Source organism: Microcebus murinus, chromosome 1, assembly GCF_040939455.1.
Source record: "Microcebus murinus isolate Inina chromosome 1, M.murinus_Inina_mat1.0, whole genome shotgun sequence".
Classification (NCBI taxonomy): domain Eukaryota; kingdom Metazoa; phylum Chordata; class Mammalia; order Primates; family Cheirogaleidae; genus Microcebus; species Microcebus murinus.
Window position 1 is genome coordinate 62,147,104 of NC_134104.1, and position 22,113 is coordinate 62,169,216.

Consider the following 22,113-nt stretch of genomic DNA (forward strand, 5'->3'; position numbering starts at 1 on the left):
CCACTCTCCTTCACAGGTGTCAGACCCGTCTGCTCCAGTGCCCCTCACTCTCCACAGGTGTTAGCCCAAGAAATCTCTTGCACGTCTAGTTCCACCTTGGCATTTTCTTCTCCGAGGACCTAAACTATTAATAATATACCTGGCTTCGTTTCTGACATCAGACGGCCTTCAGCAGTGACCTCTGCCGTGCCCTTCCTGTCACCATCCTCCTTCCCAGGGGTGGCAGCACTGGAGCGGATGGATCGTGGGCACAACGGGAAGCAAGGCCGGCCCCTCCAAAGTCGTTTTACCCCTGTCTTCAGCCATGTCGGCATGGCCCCAGTGCCTCCTGGTTGTTGTTGCCGTGCAGTGTAGTCATTCAGAGCATGGATTCTGGGGCTAGCTTGTCCTGCTTTCAATCCCAGCTCTGCAGCCCTTGTGCAAACTATTTAACCACTCTATGCCCTAACAGCTGTGTAAAACAGGCACATAAATAGTATTCAACCTCACAGTTACTGTTCAGAAAGGACAGTCCTGGCCTTGATGGATCACAGCAAGGTGTTTAGATTTAGCGAGTGCCAGGCAAGTGCCCTGCCCTGTGCCTGGCCCCCTGGCATGCCTAGAAACAGCTCCATGTGGTTTCTGCCGCTCCTTTGGATGAAGAGGCCATGTGGTACCCTGGAACCCCCCTTGTTCCAGGCCCAGCTCTGCCACTTCCCCCAACAGTGTCTCTCTATAGCTCATTTTCTTTTTCTAATATTCAGTCTCTTCATCTCTGAATTCAGGAAGTTAAACATCTATTCTTTTTTTCTTTCTTTTTTTTTTTTTTTTTGAGGCACATTCTCCCTCTGTCACCCGACTAGAGTGTAGTGACATCATCATAGCTCACTGCAACCTCAAACTCGGGTCCCACGTATCTGGGACTACAGGAGTGTGCCACCACACCGGGCTAATTTTTCTATTTTTTTTTTGTAGAGACAAGGTCTCGCTCTTGCTCAGGCTGGTCTCAAACTCCTGGACTCAAGTGATCCTCCCGCCTCGGCCTCCAAAAGTGCTAGGATTACAGGCGTGGGCCACCATGCCTGGCCTGAACATCTGTTCTTAGAGGCTGGGTTTTACTTCTAGCCCCAAGATTCTATGAAAGTATAGTGCTCTCCAGAGCAAACTTTAACTTCCTCCATTCTGTGCATTAAATGTACACGTACCATGTATTATCGGCTCAGCTCGGTGGTAGGCACTGGGGCTTCAAAAATGTAGAGGAGGTCTTTGCTCTCAAGTCACTCAGAATCTCCTAGGAAGACAAACAATTTTACAGATAATAATTCCAACACAATGAGGGCCTTGTGGCCACCTGGAGATGAAAGACTTCTGCCCTGGTTATTACTAACATTTTATAAGAGGAAATGGGAGAGGTACAGGAAAGTTTCCTGATCATGTTTGGCTCTGAGAGGAAGGACAGTGTGTTTCTATGTTCCCTGGTTAAAAAAAAAAAAGAAAAAGGAAAGTGTATTTATTTTCATTGAGAAGAAGAAACTGAAAATTCTGGACTTTGAATAAATAGGAAGACTTTATTTTTCTTTTACAGGTCATGAGGCCAGTTAATGATTAGTGAGACCCGAGTGGATGTTTGGTGAGAGGTCCGGCTGTGGGTCTCCTTGGCCTTAGGCGTTAGGACTTCCGGCTCAGCGATGCCCCCAGGCCTCTGGGGGAGACACTTCTGCTTGTGGGGGCTCTTCCTGTGGCTCCGCGGCAGCGTTGGAGGCTCAGGTAAGCTGGGGGCTCAGGCCTGGGGTGGGACTTATTTCAGTCAATGATGGATCGTATTTCTCAAACTACTTATGCAGGACTAACTGCTGGAACGTCCCCTAAAAGCCCTTTGCTCTCCTGAGGTGAATTTAAAACAGGGGAAAAAACCCTACTATCATAAGAGGAATGATGGTAAACAGGACACATTCTCAGGTCACAAAAATTGAACTTCCCCTGGTTGTTTGACTCATTTTCTAAAAGCCATATTGCAATCATTTTTGCCTTACATATTGCCATTTTTGCCATACATTTTGCCTTACATACATTGACTCATTTTCTAAAAGCCATATTGCCAATCATTTTTGCCAGGGTGACACTAAGAATATAAAATTCGATTAATTTCAAAATATTCATTTTCACTCTATAAATATCCACTGTTCCAAGATATAATCTTAAAATTTGAATTTTCCAAACTAATAATGATTTTGTTTGTCATTGAGATCGTTAGATGCCCTTTTTCCCCCCCTCATTTCTTTTTCTTTTCTTTTCTTTTTTCTTTTATTTAAGGCTGGTCAAGTGAAGCAGTGGGAGTGGAGAAGGAGCAAAGGAATCTGTAACTGGTTGTGATCAGTTAGTTGTAAACACCACTGCCACTGCACTGGAACTAACCTAGATGTCCTTTTTAACCCTGTGACCCAACTCAAGTTTAGGCTTGTCCTCTGTGTTGGCTGATAACTTGTCCCTGCTAACCACAGATGCCCGTTAGCACGACTTCCCTCAGCTGCCATTTGCATTGTATCTTTCCCCTGGTAAAGAATCAGAAGACACGGGTTCTCAGAAGACTCCCCACTCCCGCCAGCAGTGGCCCTATTCTCAGAAAGGCCCCTCCCTCTGCACCCACCAGCAGATCTTCCCCATAAGACCTTTAATTCTCATTCCCCAGCTCTAGAATATGCCATGCTTCTGCCTGGAGTTGCTCATACTGCCTTTGGGTTAACTTCTGTTCTTCACGTCCCCCAAGGGGGCTTCCATGATCGTATCGTCCTTGCAAACCATCATCCCTCTGCTCAGCACCCCTCCCTGCTCCAGAGTTCAACTTGCATGAGTACGTGCACTCCCTGCATCTGTTGGTGGCTTTTTATTTTTTGACATTAAAAAGAGAAACGAAACATTTATTTAAAAATAGTTTTAGATTGATAGAACAATTGGAAAGATACTACAGCAAGCTTTCATGTAGTTCATATGAATTGTCCCTTATTATTAACTGCTTACATCACGTGGGTGGCTTTTTAAAGGTGCTGCTCAGCTTCACGAGTGCTCTCTCCTACCGCAATCATTTGTCCTTACCCCAGTGCCTCTACCAAGGGGTAACCATACCAGACAGAAACTATTATAGAACCAGGGAAGCCTGTCTGCCAGTTCTTTCCCAGGGGATTATGGTGCCCACTTCCTAGAACATTCTCTTTCTCTTTAACATCTTTCATTTCTTTTGACAAAACAGTATTCTAGACGGGGCACAATGGCGAAGGCCTATAATCCTAGCACTCTGCCCTTGGTGATCTAGTCTGATTGAGCTAGCCCATAATATTTAGAAGAAAATATAAGAGATTATTTTTATGGAAAGATTGCTTAAACGAGACATCAGAAGCACAAATCATAAGATAAAAGATTGATAAATTGCATTCTATAAGCTTTTGTATAAAGACACAAGCAAAAAATAAATAAATAAAAAACAAATCATAGACCAAAAAAAGTCTTTTTTGCAATACATATTATAAACAAAGGATTCGTGTCAAGAATATATAAAAAACCTGACACAAATGAATGAGATAAAATGAGCAGGCCAGTAGAAGAGTGAACGAACTACATGAACAAGTTTCATAGAAAAGGAAATCACAATATATGAAAAGAAGTTCAACTCTACTAATTAGCATTAAAGAGCAAATTAAAATGACAAAGAGGTAGTATTTCATTCCCATGAGATTGGCAAAAATTAAATAATCTGACAACACTAAATACCAGTGGGAGGGAAAACAGGATCCTATATCTTTCTGGTGGGGATATAAATTGTATCGACTGCTTTGGAGAGCAATTTGGCCACACTGGTAAATTGCCTTGGGATCCAGTGATTCCATTTTCAGAAACCATCTTAAACTGTTCACATTATAGTGGTGTGGGGAACCTCCAGTCTCAAGGGCACATGGGCCCCTCTAGATCCCCAAGTACAGCCACTCCACCAAATCCAAACTCCCTTTATTAAAAGGATGTGTTCTGTAAAACTTGGATTCAGTCAAAAGGCCACACTCAAGGATCCAGAGGCCACATGTGGTCCGAAGGCAGCAGGAACTATACTGAGTGTTCTTATATCTTACAAATATTTTATAGTTTTTAAAAAATTTACCCATAAAAGAGCAAAAAAAAAAAAAAAGGAATGAAATACATTAAAATGTTAAAATATATTAAATATATTTGTGTCTGGATGGTGGGCTATAGACAATATTTATTTTCTTCCATCTACTTTTATGCATTTTCTAAGCTTTCTATAAGTCTCTATTACTGTTTTTAAAAATTCAAAACGATACAAAGAAGAAAGGGGTGCTTGTGCTGGAGATAGTTCACAATCTCTCTACCTGGATAACCCCTGCTGATCCCTAAAAAGTAAGATTAGAAATCTTAAACTTTCCTATCCATAATTCTTCTACCCAAAGGTAAATTCTTCTCACATTTTCTTTCCAGGATTCTTTTCAGGAAAAAAGTGTATACATAAACAGACATGGATGGCATATACTTATATGTTCCTTTGTATTGGTTTTGTAGTGGAAAATACCTAGAATTTAGCCAAAGAGAAAAGAATTTTATTTTGTAAGTTTAAAAACTCTGGGGCTTTAAGCTAGGTTGATGCCATGGCACTCTAGCCTGGGTAACAGAGTGAGACTCTGTCTCAAAAAACAAAACAAAAAAACCGGAACCCATTCTAGGACATTTTCTTTTTCTTTCTTTCTTTTTTTTTTTTTTTTTTGAGACAGAGTCTTGCTCTGTTGCCCCGTCGAGAATGCCTCAGCCTCCTGATTAGGTAGGACTACAGGCATGACACAATGCCTGGCTAATTTTTCTATTTTTTGTAGAGATGGAGCCTTGCTCTTGCTCAGGCTAGTCTTGAACTCCTGACCTCCAGTGATCCTCCTGCCTCGCCTCCCAGAGTGCTAAGATTACAAGCATGAGCCATCCCACCCAGCTGTTTATCATTTTCTCGTATTGCCCTTGTCTGGTTTTGATACTAGGTTATTATAACCTCATAAAATAAGGTTCTTTTCTATGAAACAGCTTATATTATGTAGAGGCTATTTGTACTTTAAAGATTTGGTAGAGTTTTCATATAAAACCGTCTGGCTCCAGTATATTTGATGACTAGAGAAAACTCTTGGTTGCCAATTCAATTTTCTTATTCTATGAGGTTTATGTAGGTTTTCTAGTTCCTCTTGAATCAGTTCCAGTAAATTATATTTTTCTGAAAATATTTTTCTGAAATATTTTTCTGAAAAGTATCCATTTGTTTTAAGTTTTTCAATGTATTTGGGAATTTTTAAGAGTATGTTTTAATCCTTGATGTTCTACAGTTATCTCCTTTGGTCTGCCTAGTATAGCTTTATTTATTTATTTATTTTTAAATTTATTTTTATCTTGCTCATTACCCTGGGAATAATTTTTGATTGGAGCATTCATGACTTTTTTAAGTTATGGAAAATTCTTAGCAATTAACTTTTCAAAATACTGCTTTCTCTCCCATTCTCTTCCATTAGAGCAGTGGTCCCCAACCTTTTTGGCCCCAGAGATTGGTTTCATGGAAGACAATTTTTTCTACGGAGGGTGAGGTGATAGGAGGATGGTTTCGGGATGATTCAAACACATTACATTTACTGTACGCTTTATTTCTATTATTATTTCTATTATTATTACATCGTCACTGGTAGGGTTTTGATATGAGTATGCAAACAATTGATTTATTATGGTCTCTGTGCAGTCAAACTTCTCTGCTAATGATAATCTATATTTGCAGCTGCTCCTTGTGCATATTAATTCATTCCTTCTTTCACTCACCCATTCATTCATTCAACAAACAATTATTGGGTACCTGTGGGCCAGGCAGTATGCTAGGTGCGTTCCAAAAAATAAAGACAAATAAGATGGAGTCCTTATCCTTCTGGAGCTTACAGTGTAATAGGACTTCTCTAGGAAAAGGAGAATGACAGAAAATTTTTTTAGAAATCTTTCCCAACAGATTAGGAACAGGAAAGAAGGTTTTTTTCTTGGCCCCCAGTAGAGGAGCAATGCGAGCATGCTCGCCTGGACAGAGGGGTGCACCCTGGGTGTGCACCAGGCATTGGGGTCAGGCGGATTCAGGAGCAGACAGTGCATCTGCGTCACCGCCTCAGCTCCACCTCAGATCACCAGGCATTAGATTTTTAAAAGTAGCTGCAACCTAGATCCCTCGAATGTGCAGTTTACAGGAGGGTTTGCGCTACTATGAGAATCTAATGCCACCACTGATCTGACAGGAGGCAGAGCTCCGGCAGTGATGCTAGTGAAGGGGAGCGGCCGCAAATGCAGACCAAGCTTTGCTGTCTTGCCTGCTGCTCGCCTCCTGCTGTGCAGCCCTGTTCCTAACATGCCATGGGACTGGTACTAAGTCAACTTTTTATTTATTTATTTTTAATTAATTTTTTTTTTTTTTGAGATAGAGTCTCACTCTGTTGCCCTGCATAGAGTACAGTAGTGTCATCACAGCTCCCTGCAACCTCAAACTCCTGGGCTCAAGCCATCCTCCTGCCTCGGCCTCCTGAGTAGCTGGGACTACAAGCACGTGCCACCATGCCTGGCTAATTTTTTGCAGAGATGGGGTCTTGCTCTTACTCTTGCTCACGCTGGTCTCAACCTCCTGACGTGAAGCAATCCTCCCGTCTTGGCCTCCTAGAGTGCTAGGATTACAGGCAGGAGCCACCACACCCAGCCTCTAAGTAAACTTTTTATTAATTACAACACATATACAGAAAAGTTCACAAATTCTTACTATCTAGGTTAATAAATTTTTAGAATGAATTCACCTGTGTAATCATCATCCAGACCAAGAAATGAAACCTTACCAGGATCCTAAAACTCATCCCCTACACCCCCTCTTAGTCATTACCACTCCAGAGATAACTACTATCTTGGCATCTAACATACTATATTAGTTCATTTTAACTTTTTCATTTTAAGTTTTCAACGAAAAGTTTGGTTGTGCCCCCCCCCCCCCCCGTCCCTCACCAACCCCCAACCTCTCAGCTCCCCCAGCCAGCTCCCACCTCACCATCTTCACAGTCTCTCCTCCTGTCTCAGCTCCTGTTAGCCAGGCCTGGTCTTTCTACTCTGCCTCCCTAAATAAAGCTATAGCTCCAGGCAGCAAGTCAATAGCTGTGTTTTCTTTGTTTTGTTTTTGTTTTTGCCCTTCTTTTCTTGAGTTGAAAAGCCCTTCTGCATCACTGGCTACAAGGTGAGCCTGGTGCTGGTCCTCAAGTCTGACCTTAACAGAGCTGAATTCTTATAACCACTGCCTCCTCCCAGACCTGGCACCCAGCACCATGTTGCATTTCTGTTTTCTTTTTCGTGAAGATAAATTTCACAAAATTTATCAGATTTTCTCAGATCTTTCTCAGATTTTTATATCTGAGATCATCAATGTCTTTTCATCTCTGTCTTTTGACACTCATCTGTCATTGCTCTTTGGTTGGAGTGGTGGTTAGGGAGAGGCAGTATCTGAATGTGATTCACTCTGCCATACTCCATGCTCTTGAATGATTGACAGTTCTATCTTCTTCAAATATTGACAACTTTTTTCTCTCCCTCTCTAAACTTTATGATCTTTAACCCATTGTATTGTCTTGTTTTACTGGCTAGGGCTAGAACAGCCAGTACGATATTTAATAGAAGCAGTGATAGCAGACATTGGTGTTTGTTCCCAGTTCTAAGTGGAATGCTTCTAATGTTTCACTAGTAAGTCTGATCCTTAGGCTTTTGGTAGCTATCTGTTCCTATGTTAAGGAGTGTTGGGTGTTGAATTCTGTCAAGTATTCTTTTTTGTGCATCTGTTGAGATGATTATTTGGTTTTTCTTCTTAGGTTGTTCATATGTGAATTATATTAAAACATTTTCTAATATTAAAACATCCTTTGATTCTTTGGATTTGACCTTGCTTGTCCGTGAAGCACTTTTTTTTTTTTTTTTTTGAGGAGGTGTCTTGTTCTGTTGCTCTGGCTAAAGAAAGGGCAGCGGCGTCATCATAGCTCACAGCAACCTCAAACTCTGGGCTCAAGTGATCCTCCTACCTCAGCCTCCTGAGTAGCTGGGACTATTGGTGCATGCCACCACACCTGGCTAATTTTTTTCTATTTTTTGTAGAGACAGGTCTCACTCTTGCTCCGGCTCATCTTGAAATTCTAACCTTAAGCGATCCTCCTGTGTCAGCCTCCAGAGTGCTAGGATTACAGGCACGAGCCATAGTACCTAGTCAATGATGCACTTTTTGTTCTTGTTATCCTTGATGAATTTAGATTTGCTAAACTTTTATCTAGGATTTTTCGTGTCTATGTTTAGAAGTGAAAGTGGCCTTTAGATTTTCTTTCTCCTTCTGTCCTTGTCCAGTTTTGATACTTTGGTTATTCTCATAGTTGGGAATCTGTCTCCCTCCTATTTGTATTGCCTGGAACAATATACATACAATAGGGACTTCAGGATTAGAACTCCCTGGAAAACTATCTTGCCTGTTAGAGCTTTTTAACAGATTTAAAACCATTGTTTCAATTCCTGTATGCTACAGTTTTATATTTGAGTTTCTATTTTTTCTTTCTTCAGTTTTGGTACATTCTATTTTTCTAGGAAATTATCCATTTTCTAGAAAAATATTCATATTTTCAACTTTTGGATGGGTATAAATATGTTCTTTTATGGTTTAAAAAATCTACTGTGTCTGTATTTATATCCCCTTTTTACTCCTGATAGTGTTTACTTGTGATTTCCCTCTTTTTTCCTTGCTCTGTTTTATCAGAAGCACATCTAGTTCATTATTTTTTTCAACGAACCAGATTTGGGGATTTATTGTGTTGGCAGGTACAGAACAAAATGGATAAAAATCCCTGCCTTGTTGGAAAGTACATTCTAATGGGAGAGACAATCAATAAACAATGAGTATAGTCAATTAGTAAATTCCATAGTAGATTAGAAGGGGATGATTACTAATCAAATAAGTTGATCAGTGTCAGGAAGACTGAGAGAAATGAAGCGAGGAGCGTAAGCAGGTTACAATTGAAATAGGATGGTTCGAGCAGCAAAGGTGGCATATAAGAAGCAAAGACTTGAGAGAAGGGAATGAGCCATGCAGGTACCTAAATGAAACACATTCCAGGCAGAAGGCACAGCCAATGCAAGGACCTCCCCAGGAACCTGTCCAGGAGGAGGGAGAGCTCTTGGAGGAGGACTCCTGGCTGCAACAGAGTGAGTGAGTGATTGTAGGATAAGGCAAAGGGCTCTCAGAGCAGGTGGATCCGATCACAGAGGGCCTTGTAGTCATTCTTAGGACTTCAGATTTTAATCTTAATGAAAGGTCTCGGTGACTTTTGCACAGAGATGTGATATGATTTACTTTAAAAAAAAAATAAACCTGGTTACTGTGTTGCAAATAGACCGAAGGGGCCAAGAGTAAGGACAGGAAAAGCAGTTAGGGGCTAGGGCAGTAATTTGGGGAGATGGTGGTTTGGACCAAGGTGGTAACAGGGCGGGTGGTGAGAAGGGTTGGATTCTGAATATTTTATTCTGATGATCAAGCCAGCAGGACTCACTTGCCATTTATATGTGGGATGTGAGAGAAAGGGAAGATTCAAAGATGTCACTGGGAAGTTTGGCCTGAGAAACTGCAATGACTGAATTGCTAACAATGTCGCTCATATTTCATCGTTTTCTGTTTCTTTAGTTTTAACTATTATCTTTATTTCCCTATACTTTATTTGGAGTTGCTGTGGTGTTCTTTTCTGAGTTAAGAGATTAATTTACCTAATCTAAATGTTTCCCATTTCCCCACTAATGTCTGTGTGTGAGGTTATGTATTTCCCCCATTAAAAGATAACTGTCTCCCGGTGGGATGTGCGGGAGTCAGGGACAGAAGGGGACATGGGGGAAGGATGCTGGGTATTAAACATGGGCCAGATTTTCAGCTCCCTGGGAAGCAGGAATTTCATGCTGCCTTTTGTGTTCAGTATTTTAAAGGGCCCTTTAATGACCTTGGCCAGAAAATGTCAAGTTTAAAGGTATCTATTATAAGGAGCTATAGAGTAGGTGTAGCTTGTTAAGCTCTTCTCCACGGGCTGGGCCCTGGAAGGCTATGGCCTGGCTCTGAACTGCTAGTGAGGACAAGAAGTGATTAGGCTGGAGCAGGGGGTTTGAAATCCTCTGGGATGGAGTGTTCAGACCAAGATGAGCCTGGTCCCCAGGGTGACTGCCCATCAGAATGCCCAGGGTTCCTTTTAGAAGTCTCTATTAGTTTTGCCTTGACAAAGTGCCACAGGATGGGTGGTTGAAACAATGGCAGTGTATTGTCTCACAGTCACAGAGGCCGGAAGTCTAAGATCAAGGTGTCAGCAGTGTTGGTTCTTTCTGAGGGCCACGAAGGAAAGATCTGCTCCCAGCCTCTCTCCTTGGCCATCTGTAAGAGCTGTTTTCTCCCTGTGTCTTCACATCATCTTCCCTCTGTCTGTGTCCACATTTCTTCTGCTTATAAGGACACTAGTCATATTGGATTAGGGCCCACTTTAGCAGCATTATTTTACTTTAATTACCTTTGTAAAAGCCCTATCTCCAAATATGGTCACATTCTGGGATGTTGCGGGTGAGGACTTCAACATATGAAATTTGGGAGGTGAAACTCAATTCAGTTCATAACAATAGCCATTGCATCATGGCATTTATTCTCTCTCCTCTAGTTGAGCAGCATTCGTAGTCTCTGGTATTTTTTATCATTAGACATGAAAAATATTCACAGATTTTGATTACAGAAGTGACACGACCTTTAATAAATGATGAGTGATTATTGCTCTAGCTGACTGATGATAAATCCCATGCCTGTAAGCCCCTGTTTCTTTCTTCCTTCTAAGAACAGACGACCTCATTTTGGATGCTTCTTGTTTTGTTTTGTTTTCCTCCAGGGGATGAGCCTCCTACCCCACAGCCCAACTGCACTGACTTCCAGAACGCCAGGCTCCTCCAGGGCACCCATCTCAATGTCCGGTTTCTCCTCTTCACCCCTTCAGATCCTGGCTGTGGGCAGCTAGTGGAAGAAAGTAGTGACATCCAAAACTCTGGGTTCAATGCCACTCTGGGAACCAAACTAATTATTCATGGATTCAGGTGGGAGTTAACCAACCAACCAACAGGCTGTCTCAACTAAGAACTCTCAAGTGACCATAATGTCATAAGAAGTTAGTGAGGAGCAAGAGGAGGAATGGCTTTACTGACCATTACATGTTCCCTCACCCACATCCTGCTGTCTTTGAAGAGGTCTCATGTCAACATGCACACACATTATGTTGCTTATTCTTGTTGGTCATATACATTAACCCTCCACCCAGTCTTGTCTACACATTCACAGACAGCATACATGTCTGGACAAGCCACTCCATACACAGAGCCTCGGTTTCCATATCTGAATTCAAGGGGAGATTGCAGGGTTGGTCTCAGTGGTCTTCTTTTCCCTGAAGTGTGGGCTGCATGACATGATTCATCTCAGACAATGAGAACAGAGGCTTTTTTCAGTTGCTCAGAGATAACAACATGGTGTTTTTACCCAGGGTTTTATTTCCTCTTCTTCACTTCTTCCTTCAATTCATGACTTATGAAACTGTTTCTCAGGAGCTAGGCACTTCTCTTTTGCAATTTCTCTGATGCCCTGCAGCCCACGTTTTATTGTAATATATGGTCACTGAGTGTCAATTCAATCACCATCCTTCCTTCCAACATTTTTTCTCCAAAGCTTCCTGACAAGCATGGAAGCAGAGGAAGGTTTCTGGGAGGAAAGAGGGTGCAAGTATGGTGACAAGGTAGCGTGATGGAGCAAGTAGACTCGGGGGCATCCGATGAAGAGGTAGACACAAAGGCAGCACGTGGAGGATCTCCATTTCCTGAGCTCTGGCCTCTCTCTGCCTCTCAGACCCATGATCTCCAGCACCCAGCCACATACTTCCTTAGGCATCCCACCTCCCTCTTAAATCTCTCCTCTAGCAAACCTTATATTCAGCCACTCTCCAAGGCTGAGTGTGTGCCTCTAGCCCAGGGCTGCCTAACAGAGCGAGAGCTCATTGGGCTGGGTGTACTGTCTGCTCCTGAATCCACCTGACCCCAATGCCTGGTGCACACCAAGGGTGCACCCCTCTGTCCACGCAGGCATACTCACATTGCTCCTCTACTGGGGGCTAAGAAAAAAACCTTCTTTCCTGTTCCTAATCTGTTGGGAAAGATTTCTAAAAAAATTTTCTGTCATTCTCCTTTTCCTAGAGAAGTCCTATTACACTGTAAGCTCCAAAAGGATAGGGACTCCATCTTATTTGTCTTTATTTTTTGGAACGCACCTAGCATACTGCCTGGCCCACAGGTACCCAATAATTGTTTGTTGAATGAATGAATGAATGGGTGAGTGAAAGAAGGAATGAATTAATATGCACAAGGAAAGAGCCTACATTCCAGAGTGACAATTAAGATTTCACACATTAACTCTAAGGTACAAAGCTATATTTTGTTTTCCACACATAACACCAATGGGGCAGTGTAGTGCCTATAGTTTTCAGAGTTTATGCATTGCACAAAGGTGCCTCAGTGAAGGCTGGTGGGGCTGAAATCCAGCCTGAGTTCTTAAACCCGGCATGAGGCTGTGTCTACCTGGAACAAAAGGCACCTTTTTATAATTTGCACAGAGGCTCCACATGTGCTGGTAGAAGGTCTGGCAACTTTGGAATTACGTCCTCCCTGTGCTCAAAGTGCTGTGTGATTTATTCCTCGCATCCTCCCTTCCTTAGTTTTGATTTCTTTTCTGGGTTTGAGATACTAGAGATTTTCAGGACAATGGATAACATCTTGGCAGGTAATTTTCCTATCCTTTTTTGGTCCCATGTCCAGGGTTTTAGGAACAAAGCCTTCCTGGGTGGATAAATTTGTTCGAGCCCTTCTGCGTGCAGCAGATGCCAACGTGATTGCTGTGGACTGGGTGTCCGGGTCTACGGGGATCTACTTCTCAGCCGTGGAGAATGTGGTTAAGCTGAGCCTGGAGATCTCCCGTTTCCTCAGGAAACTCCTGGTAGGTGCAAAAGAGTTTATGGTGAGTTGTGGCTGCTTACGGAGTGGCAAGAAGCCAGGAAGCAAAAAGCATCACATGAGGAAGCTCAGGGTGGAAGCAGAGCCACACACAGTGGCACGTTGGTCTTGGATTCAAGTCTTGACTTTGCCACTTGGAGTGCTGACTTTGGGCCGGTCATCGGACCCCTGAGCCTTGGGCTGCTTCTCTGCAAAATATGCCACTGCACATTACACAGCGGGCGCAGATGGCCAGGCATTCAGTCACCCCTCAGGAGGGAATGGCTGTGATCCTTGCTCACACACAAAGGAAAATGTCAGGGTGAGGAGCCCAGGAAAAGAGGAAGTGATTCACAATGACAGCTCTGCCCTTTTTCCAGAAGCACGTGTGGCCGGTGTGTCATCCCCAGGGCCCTTGGCTCCTGAAGCGTTGGGGGAAAGTGTGTCACTGTGAAGCCAGCGGCGGCTGTGGCTGACGTGTGACTCACTGTCCATGCCTGTCCTAGGCGCTGGGAGTGTCAGAGTCCTCGATCCACATCATTGGTGTCAGCCTGGGGGCCCACGTTGGGGGCATGGTGGGACATTTCTACAAAGGCCAGTTGGGACGAATCACAGGTAACATTTCCCCCTGCCCATCGTCTCAGGGTTTAGAGCTATAGAGATCGCCCTGGAAATGCCTTTCTGATGGATTGAAAGGAGGTGTTGACCCTTTGTTTTCATAATCAAGTCGTCTTTTGCCACCAAAATTTACTTATTGCTGTCCTTTGGCATAAAATGGTATTGTATTATTATTGCACAATCTCTCATATCAGTGTGAGAGGCCTTGTATTTTCTTCTGAGCCTCAGTTTCTACATCTATAAAATGGATTGTAACAGCACATATCTCCCTGGCCCCAGTGTGGAAATCACCTTCAGACAGTTTTGTTAAACGCCTGTGGAAGTGTGGAGGACTTTATGCTTCCAGATCCACCCTTAGTCAGTAAGGGATGAGAGTTGCATGGTAAACACCCGAGCTTCCTGGGCGCTCCGTGGACAATTCTGAGTCGTGTCTACAGAATCCTCAGAAGGGCCTGGTGGGATGAGACCCAGTTGCCCACAGTGCAAACTTAATATTTACTCATTCTCTGACTTGTTTTCCCACTCCCTCGCCATACTTTCTGTCACCTTCTCCCAGATAAGCTACCTGTACTTTGTTCTTTTTTTTTCTTTTTTTAATTTTTTTAATAATTTGTTTTACAATTTATTAATATAATCTTTATTTTTCTTTTAATCCAATACTAGTAACCAGAGCTACCTGTACTTTGAATCCTTGTGGCCGGGTCTGCCTTTTTGCTGGGGGAAGGAGGAAATGGATCCAAACCAAGACATGGGAATTGTACTGTCTATTTCACTGTGTTGCTGTGAGGAATCGAGTCTAGAAAACTGTCCAGCACAAGGCCTGGACACATAGTAACTACTCAGAAAAAATTGTAGCTATTGCTGAGCTCAGTGGTGCATACCTATAGTCCCAGCTATTTGGGAGGCTGAGGTGGTAGGATTGCTTGAGGCCAGGAGTTCTAGGCTGCAGTGAGATACGATTATGCCACTGCACTACAGCCTCGGTGACAGAGCAAGAACCTGTCTCTAAAATAAGATAAAATAAAATATTACTTACATTAACTCTTACCAACTCATTTGGTGTTATCAGGCTCATTTTAGAGCCAGAGAAACAAACTGAGTCAATGAGAGGTCACCTCTAGAGGGACAGCAGAGTGCGGGGTTTCCTGGGTAAGTTGGGCCTGAGGTAGTCCTGAGGTAGTTCTCCCAACCGTGGGGTCCTTGTTGGAAGACTCTATGACCTGAACTGGAAGGGCTGCCAGGGTAGGTGTGTGGTGGACCCATGAATGTCCCTGTAGCTGAGAGGAAAGGGCCCCTGATGTCAGTCTGTCTTTGTAGGCCTGGACCCCGCTGGGCCCGAGTACACCAAGGCCAGCCTGGAGGAGCGCTTAGATCCTGGAGACGCCCGCTTTGTGGAAGCCATCCACACAGATACCGACAGTGAGCTGGGGTGAACTTCCCGGGGTGAGGGAATGAGCACGGGGCAGGGTTGGGGGCGTGGAGGCTGGCATCCAGCTGCGTGGCCCTGGGCAGAGGTGCCTGCCCCTCTCTGACTTTCTGTTGTTCGGTGAGGAGTTTACCAGTGTGCTAATGAAGGTCTCTTCCACATCTGTCATTCATTTATTTTAACCGCCTAAAGGCAAGGGGACTCCCCCTCATACACTGAAAGTGTTTGGTTGGGATTCTTGTCTCTGATTCAACTCCAAACCTGTTCTGGGGAGAACACTGCTGCCTGGCTGACTTATGGGAAAGTCACGCTGTTTTTTCAGATGGGTGCGCTTGGCCCCACGGGATTGGGCCGTTCCACTGCCCAGGCACAGAGGCCTTTACTGATTTGTCCCTCCTCCCCGGAGGACAACCCCAGCTCTTCAGTCCAGTGTAGAGTGGGAATCCCCTTCCAATAGTGACCGAAACAGGAGAGACCCCGAAACTCTCATTCCATTCTGAGCAAACTGTGCTCTTCTGACCAACCGGGAAAGGCAGTGGGCATTCTTGTTCGATCTAGCCCATATCAAATGCCCATGGAGTCTGTGCCAGGCACGGTGCTCAGTGTGGTGGAGCACGGAGAGATGACTTCTGTCCCTGACGGAGGAGCTTGCAGGTCAAGTGAGAGATGTCCCTGTCCCATTCCCTTCGGTCAGACGCCTCCTTTCAGCATCCAAGACTCACACATTCATGATTCTGGAAGAAACCCTTGCAGTCATACCGTCCAACCCTCTTTCCCGCCTTCATTTCACAGATGGGAAACCAGAGCCCACAGGCCTGCCTAGGCATGTTTCGTTAATTAACCTTGCTAATTAATAAAGTGAATCTTTTCTTTTCCCAACTTTGCTAAATAGGTGACTTATTTGGTCACCATTTATCTGAGTTAGGCCTCTCAGACCCCTTCAAAGTTGGAGCCTCTAACTGATGTGACTAAAAAGAAAAATTATTATATTATTCAATCAATATTTATTGAACTACATAGTATGCACTGAGAACACTGCATTGAACAAGACATTGAATAAGGTCTCTGCCCACGTGGAGCTTACCGGCTATGTGGGCAGGCACTCACTCGTCTTTTCATTCAGTAATATTTACTAGGCGCTCACTGTATGCCAGGTGCCACACTAGGTATTAACGATACAGCAGAAAAAAAAGGCAGGCAAAGGCCCTGCAGTGGCGGAGCTGTGCAAGAAAACAGACAGGATAGTTACACACCGAGATTATTATAGTGAAGGAGACGTGAGAGAGGGTGACTCAAACAGGATTACTGGGGAAAGTCTGTCCAGGGAGGTGAGACTTAGCAGGTGAGAGGGAGCCACTCCTGGGAAGAGCTGGGAGGAGAGCATTCTAGGAAGGGAGGGCAGCCAAAGTGAAGGCCTGGAGGTGGGGGGGAGGGGAGGATGCGGCTTGTCCAGAGACAGGAGAGAGGACCCCGCGTGTGGCTAGAGAGCCGTGGGGGGGAGGAAGAGGTACGGAGTGAGGCCAGCCCTGGCAAGGCGTGCCAGTGAGCACAGGACGGTGACCGAGGCTCCTCTGCCGCGAGTGGACCGTGGGCGGCACACGGAGAAGACGGGAGGCCCTTAGAGGGTGGTTGCAGTGGCGGTCTGGGTGAGAGATGGTGGTGGCTTGGGCAAAGGATGTGGCAGTAAAGATGGAGAGAAATATATTTGGGGGCGGACCTGATGGGATGTGCGGAGGGCAGCATGTGGGCAGGGCGAAAGGCAGGACTCCAGGATGGTTTCTAGGTCATGGCTTAACCCTTGGGTAGGTGGCACTAAACAAAGAACACACAGTCAATGTCTTACAGCAGGGACAGCCAATATGATGGAGACAGTCGGGGTCTTTGGCACTTGGGCCTGACCTCGTCTCAGATGAGCTGAGATGGAGGGTAGGGCCGCGGTCACAAGGATGCAGTCTCTCTCTTAAACCCAGCTCTTGGGCCACATCGTATTTCCACTTAGGAGAGCACGAAAACACGTTTTGTGGGTGACTAGAAATGTGGCCCCAAACATATTCATCCGAGCTATTCCTCCAAGGAAAACAGAAACTATTCAATGATGAAATCGACCATATTTACTGATTTGTAAAAACTTGTGTAAAAGGATTTTAAAAAATTTTAGGCAAATATGAGAGTCTTATAAATTGATTCTTGTTTGGTTTCCTTCGGCATGGAAAACACCCTTTAGAAAACCGTCGGAGGGCTTGTGCTGCAAAATCTCAGCACTCAATAGTGAGGTGGGCTCTACTGCCAGAGGGCCCTTATGTGGGACCTGGAAAATATCCCCCTGAAATACGGAAGTTAATGGAGCTCTGCCTCCTTCCAGATTTGGGTATCCGGATTCCCGTCGGACACGTGGACTACTTTGTCAACGGAGGCCAAGACCAACCTGGCTGTCCCACGTCCATTTACGCAGGTCAGAAGCCAGAGGGGGTTGGTGTTTGGCTGCCCCAGAGATTGGAATCCACCAACAGCCTTCGTGTTGAGTCAGCCAGTGTGGGCCGCAGACGTCTTCCTGACGGCGTCCTTCGCTGTGTCCCACAGTGCCTTACTCAGCACATACTGAAGGGATCAAGTAAGCCACGTCCAGCTAAGAATGGACTGTTTAGTTTTCCAAGATAACAGCATTTTACATGAAAATTTAGAATGCTGATCTCTGTTTATTATTGTTGTTTTTTGTTTGTTTTCGAGATAGGGTCTCACTCTGTCACTGGGCTAGAATGCTGTGATCTAGCATGGAGGTTATTGCAACCAATAATCTCTATTTTTTCCTGGGCCCTGGTTTGTGGCACAGTCCATGGCAGCTGCATCCTCTATAGAGCCTAGTTGTGGCAGAATCGAGCCAATGTGCCCAAAGCTAGCTAGCTGAAAGATCAGCTGCATGATAATTTTGCCAAATTTACAAAATCTAACACTTGTCTAAAATTGTTTTCAAGATAATCTTTAAAAAGTGTTTTTTTAATTTAGTTCTTCTTTTTGTTAGAGATGGGGTCTTGCTATGTTGTCCAGGCTGGCCTTATACACCTGGGCTAAGGGCTTCTCCTGCCTCAGCCTCCCAAGTAGGTAGGACTACAAGCGTGCCCCACCACGTCTGGCTAGGACAATTTTTTGAACACATTCAATGAATGTACATTTCTACTCTTCTAAATATATTCTTCTGGAATGTTATTTTTGAATATGTTAATTGAATGTGTTCTTTTCTTAGCATTATTTTAAATAATATTAAATTTGTCAAAAGCTAAGCATCAATGAGTAAGCATCAATTTAGTTTTCTTATATTCTTATTATGAATATAGACAATGTATCAGGATTTTATGTGGAAGTTTAAAATGCTGATCTCTGTTTACTATGGCATTTATTTATTTATTTAGAGACAGAGTCTCACTCTGTCAGGCTGGAGTACAGTGGTGTCATCATTGCTTACTGCAACCTTGAGCTCCTGGGGTCAAGAGACCCTTTTATCTCAGCTTTGAGTAGCTGAGACTACAGGCACATACCATCATGCCCAACTAATTTAATTTTTTTTTTTTTTTGTAGAGCCAGGGTCTTGCTGTGTTGCCCAGGCTGGTCACAAACTTCTGGCCTCGAGTAATCCTCTTGCCTTGGCCTGTCAAAGTATTAGGATTACAGGCATGAGCCATGGCACCTGGACTCTATTTATTATTAATACATGTTTTTAGTCTTTTCTTGCTTTATCAAATTTTGAACATTTTAAGGATTCTTCTGACAATTTTGTTGAATAACCACTAATCTATTTTACCAAATTTACTAGTTTTCCAAAAACATGCTTCTTTTAATAACCTATAAATTTTTCAGCAATTCTGATCAAATGGGCTAGTTTAGTTGCAATGGCTTTGGAAAATTTTGGTGGCATTTTCATTGACTCGTAACACAATTTGAGAAGAGTTTAGTTTGTCTCTGCTCCAGCTCCCTGGAAGGAGCTTTTTCATAAAGAGTGCCCCAACCACAGGGAACAAGAAAGTCAACAGCTCAGCCTCAATTGTAGGGCCCAGAGATGGGGTCTCAAGGTGCAGGGTGAGTCTGCAGACTCCAGAGGCCTGGAATTATGTCTCACTATGAACTTCTTAGTCCCAGCCAATTCATCCAAGTGGGTTGCTACAAATTTAAATAGTAAATAACAACTACAACAAAACCAAGTTTTTGGTAAATTGGGATATTTGGTAAATTTAGTGTGTCCGTTATTCATCTGAGGCCAGGTGAGCCTCAGCACATTGGATTTAGAGACTGGCCATGAACTGCTGCTGAGTCCCTTGGTTATCTCATTGCTGGTTTGGGTGTAATGAGCTTGTATGTGTGATGATGAAAGTAAAAATATATACAGATCTTATCTTGCAGTGGAGTCAGCCAATCCAACTCTCTGCACACTCAGCCGTTCTATGAAAGGGGGTTTGCATGACCATGTAAGAAGGGGCGTCAAATAGAGCAATTTATTTGATAGATTAAGCTTATGTACTGCAGGAAAATTAAAAGGGAAAGGGGCAATGCAGGAACCATGTCACTCATGTTTTAAAAATGCGGCTCAGGGGACATCCTGTTTATTTATATCTTGCATAAATATAAAATTCAATAGCCTTCCAGTAAGTAGCGTGGAGGGACTTTCCTTTAGTCTCGACTGAAACCCTGGTTGTGGTTTTTTCTCTGCTCAGGTTACAGTTATCTGATCTGCGATCACATGCGGGCTGTGCATCTCTACATCAGTGCCCTGGAGAATTCCTGCCCGCTGGTGGCCTTTCCCTGTGACAGCTACAGGGCCTTCCTTGCTGGACAATGTCTGGATTGCTGTAACCCTTTTCTGCTTTCCTGTCCGAGGATAGGTAAAATGTCACTCCTTTGGCTACCTTTGACATGTGGGGAAAGTTCAAATCCTCCCAATTGTCACCTCTTAATGTCCTGGCCTCCTATGGTCAAGAAGTCGAGCCAATTGGGGGGAAAAGAAAATGAAGCGATGAGGTGCGCAGCCTGTTCTCCTGGGCGCAGGCGTTGGCCTCATGCCCCAGCCCTCACCCTCTCTCCTGCTGCCTGCTTTGCACACCCTGGGCCACACACAGGGCCTCGCCTGCAAGTCCAGCCTCAGGACACTCTCCAGAAACATTGGTATGGTCCGAGCCCCTGTCCCACACTCAGATTTCCATAGATCCTTCTTGCTAGGCCAGCTATTCTCCAGCTCTTCATAGACCCTAAGTCCGTGCGTTGTGGGGAATCCCCTAGAGTGGCACACAGACCCGCCTTAGAGGCGAGAGGGTGTGTGGCCCTATGCCAGCCGGAGAGATGCCTCATTGCTGGGGGTTGCGCACCCTTCTGGATGATCCAGGCCTGTCTGAGGAAAGGACTCCAGGAAGGCCGGGGATCTGGCCTCTAACTCACCTGTGCAGACCATTGCTGTGAACATCCTGGGGTCATCTAGGATTAAGAGCTCCAGGAAAAATATCCTGGGGTGGAAATGGTCCCTCCACCTCCCACACTCTTTCCTCTGCAGTGCCCCTGGCTGCCACGCAGAACTGCAGCAGCCTGCCATGGCTTACAGGAATAAAATGGATACCAGCTCGACAAAAATGTTAAAGTAGGGTCGCTTCCCACGTTCCAACAAGCCAACAGTATTTCCTACTCACCGTGCATATGTCAGAGTTTCCCCCGATGCGATGGACCCGACGATGTAACAGCCACCTCTCCCCCCCACCCCTGTCTGCCCACGTCACCTCTCACTGCACTTTCCTTGCACGGAACAGCCCGGAATGCTGACTATTTTGCTTCCAACCCCTCCGCCTCTGTCCTAACCACACTCTGCCCGGGACGCCTTCTCCCCACCTGCCACCCACTAGGCTGCAGGTCAAGCACTTCCCGCTTCACTGTGCTCTGCTGCACAGGACACAAGTCCCATGAAAACATCCATCATATGGGCCGGGCGCGGTGGCTCACGCCTGTAATCCTAGCATTCTGGGAGGCCGAGGCAGGCGGATTGCTCGAGGTCAGGAGTTCAAAAACACCCTGAGCGAGACCCCGTCTCTACTATAAATAGAAAAAAATTAATTGACCAACTAAAAATATATATACAAAAAATTAGCCGAGCATGTGGCGCATGCCTGTAGTCCCAGCTACTCGGGAGGCTGAGGCAGCAGGATTGCTTGAGCCCAGGAAATTGAGGTTGCTGTGAGCTAGGCTGACGCCACGGCACTCACTCTAGCCTGGGCAACAAGGTGAGACTCTGTCTCAAAAAAAAAAAAAAAAAAAATCCATCATATAGATCGGTGTTGCAAGTTAGAGACATACTTTCAGATTTCCTATAATCACCTACCAAGAATGGGCCAGATGACCTGAAGAACGTACCTCCTGTTTACTGTGGGTTTATCCCCCACTTGACTGAGTCTGTGGGAACTGGGCTTCACCCCAGAGCTCGGCACATCATGAGCGGACAGTGCAGGTGTCTGTGGAAGAAGTGGGTGCACGGATTAATAAATACAGGGCTGGGTGTCGTGGGAGCTGGGAATGGCCTCCTGACTCTCTGCTGTCTTTGCCTCTTTATTCCCAGGGCTGGCGGAAGAAAGTGGTATAAAGATAGAGCCGCTTCCCAAGGAAGTGAAAGTCTACCTCATGACCACCTCCAGCGCCCCATACTGCGGTGAGTAGCGGGAAACGCGCGAGCCCAGCTCTGCCGACGTGCCGGCTGGAAGAGTCTGGGCTCCAGCTTGCGCTGTGTCCGGCCCCGTGTGTAGCTGAGGTGGGGTGAAGGTGTCACGCAGGTGTCACGGGAGGTGGGGCAGCAGCTCCTGGTCTGAACCGTAACTTATAGAGTGAGCCCGACCGACGCTCTACAGGTGAGGACGTGGGGGCGTCTTGCTGTCTAGGTCCCCATCCCAGTTCCTCCCAGCCCCTGAAATAAGCCCTCCGGGGGGCGTTCTCCCTGGAGCGGTATTTAGGAGTGC

General features: G+C 44.9%; 1 protein-coding gene across 4 annotated transcripts in view; it reads left to right on the forward strand.

The window, feature by feature from the left end:
- Positions 1-1,548: 1,548 nt before the first annotated feature.
- The window catches only part of PLA1A (phospholipase A1 member A), a 28,335-nt gene continuing 7,770 nt past the window's right edge, over positions 1,549-22,113 (forward strand). For 3 of the 4 annotated variants that reach the window (XR_012918913.1, XM_076001778.1, XM_012780580.3), the window contains exons 1-8: positions 1,549-1,746; positions 10,956-11,157; positions 12,919-13,096; positions 13,599-13,707; positions 15,028-15,129; positions 17,499-17,588; positions 19,840-20,007; positions 21,720-21,809. Coding sequence is in view for 3 of the 4 variants with exons in the window: in XM_076001778.1 (XP_075857893.1) it covers positions 1,668-1,746; positions 10,956-11,157; positions 12,919-13,096; positions 13,599-13,707; positions 15,028-15,129; positions 17,499-17,588; positions 19,840-20,007; positions 21,720-21,809 (1,018 nt within the window). In the remaining variant the exon portion in view is untranslated. The remainder of the gene's footprint in view (positions 1,747-10,955; positions 11,158-12,918; positions 13,097-13,598; positions 13,708-15,027; positions 15,130-17,498; positions 17,589-19,839; positions 20,008-21,719; positions 21,810-22,113) is intronic. The other variant, XM_012780578.3, reaches the window with a different exon arrangement.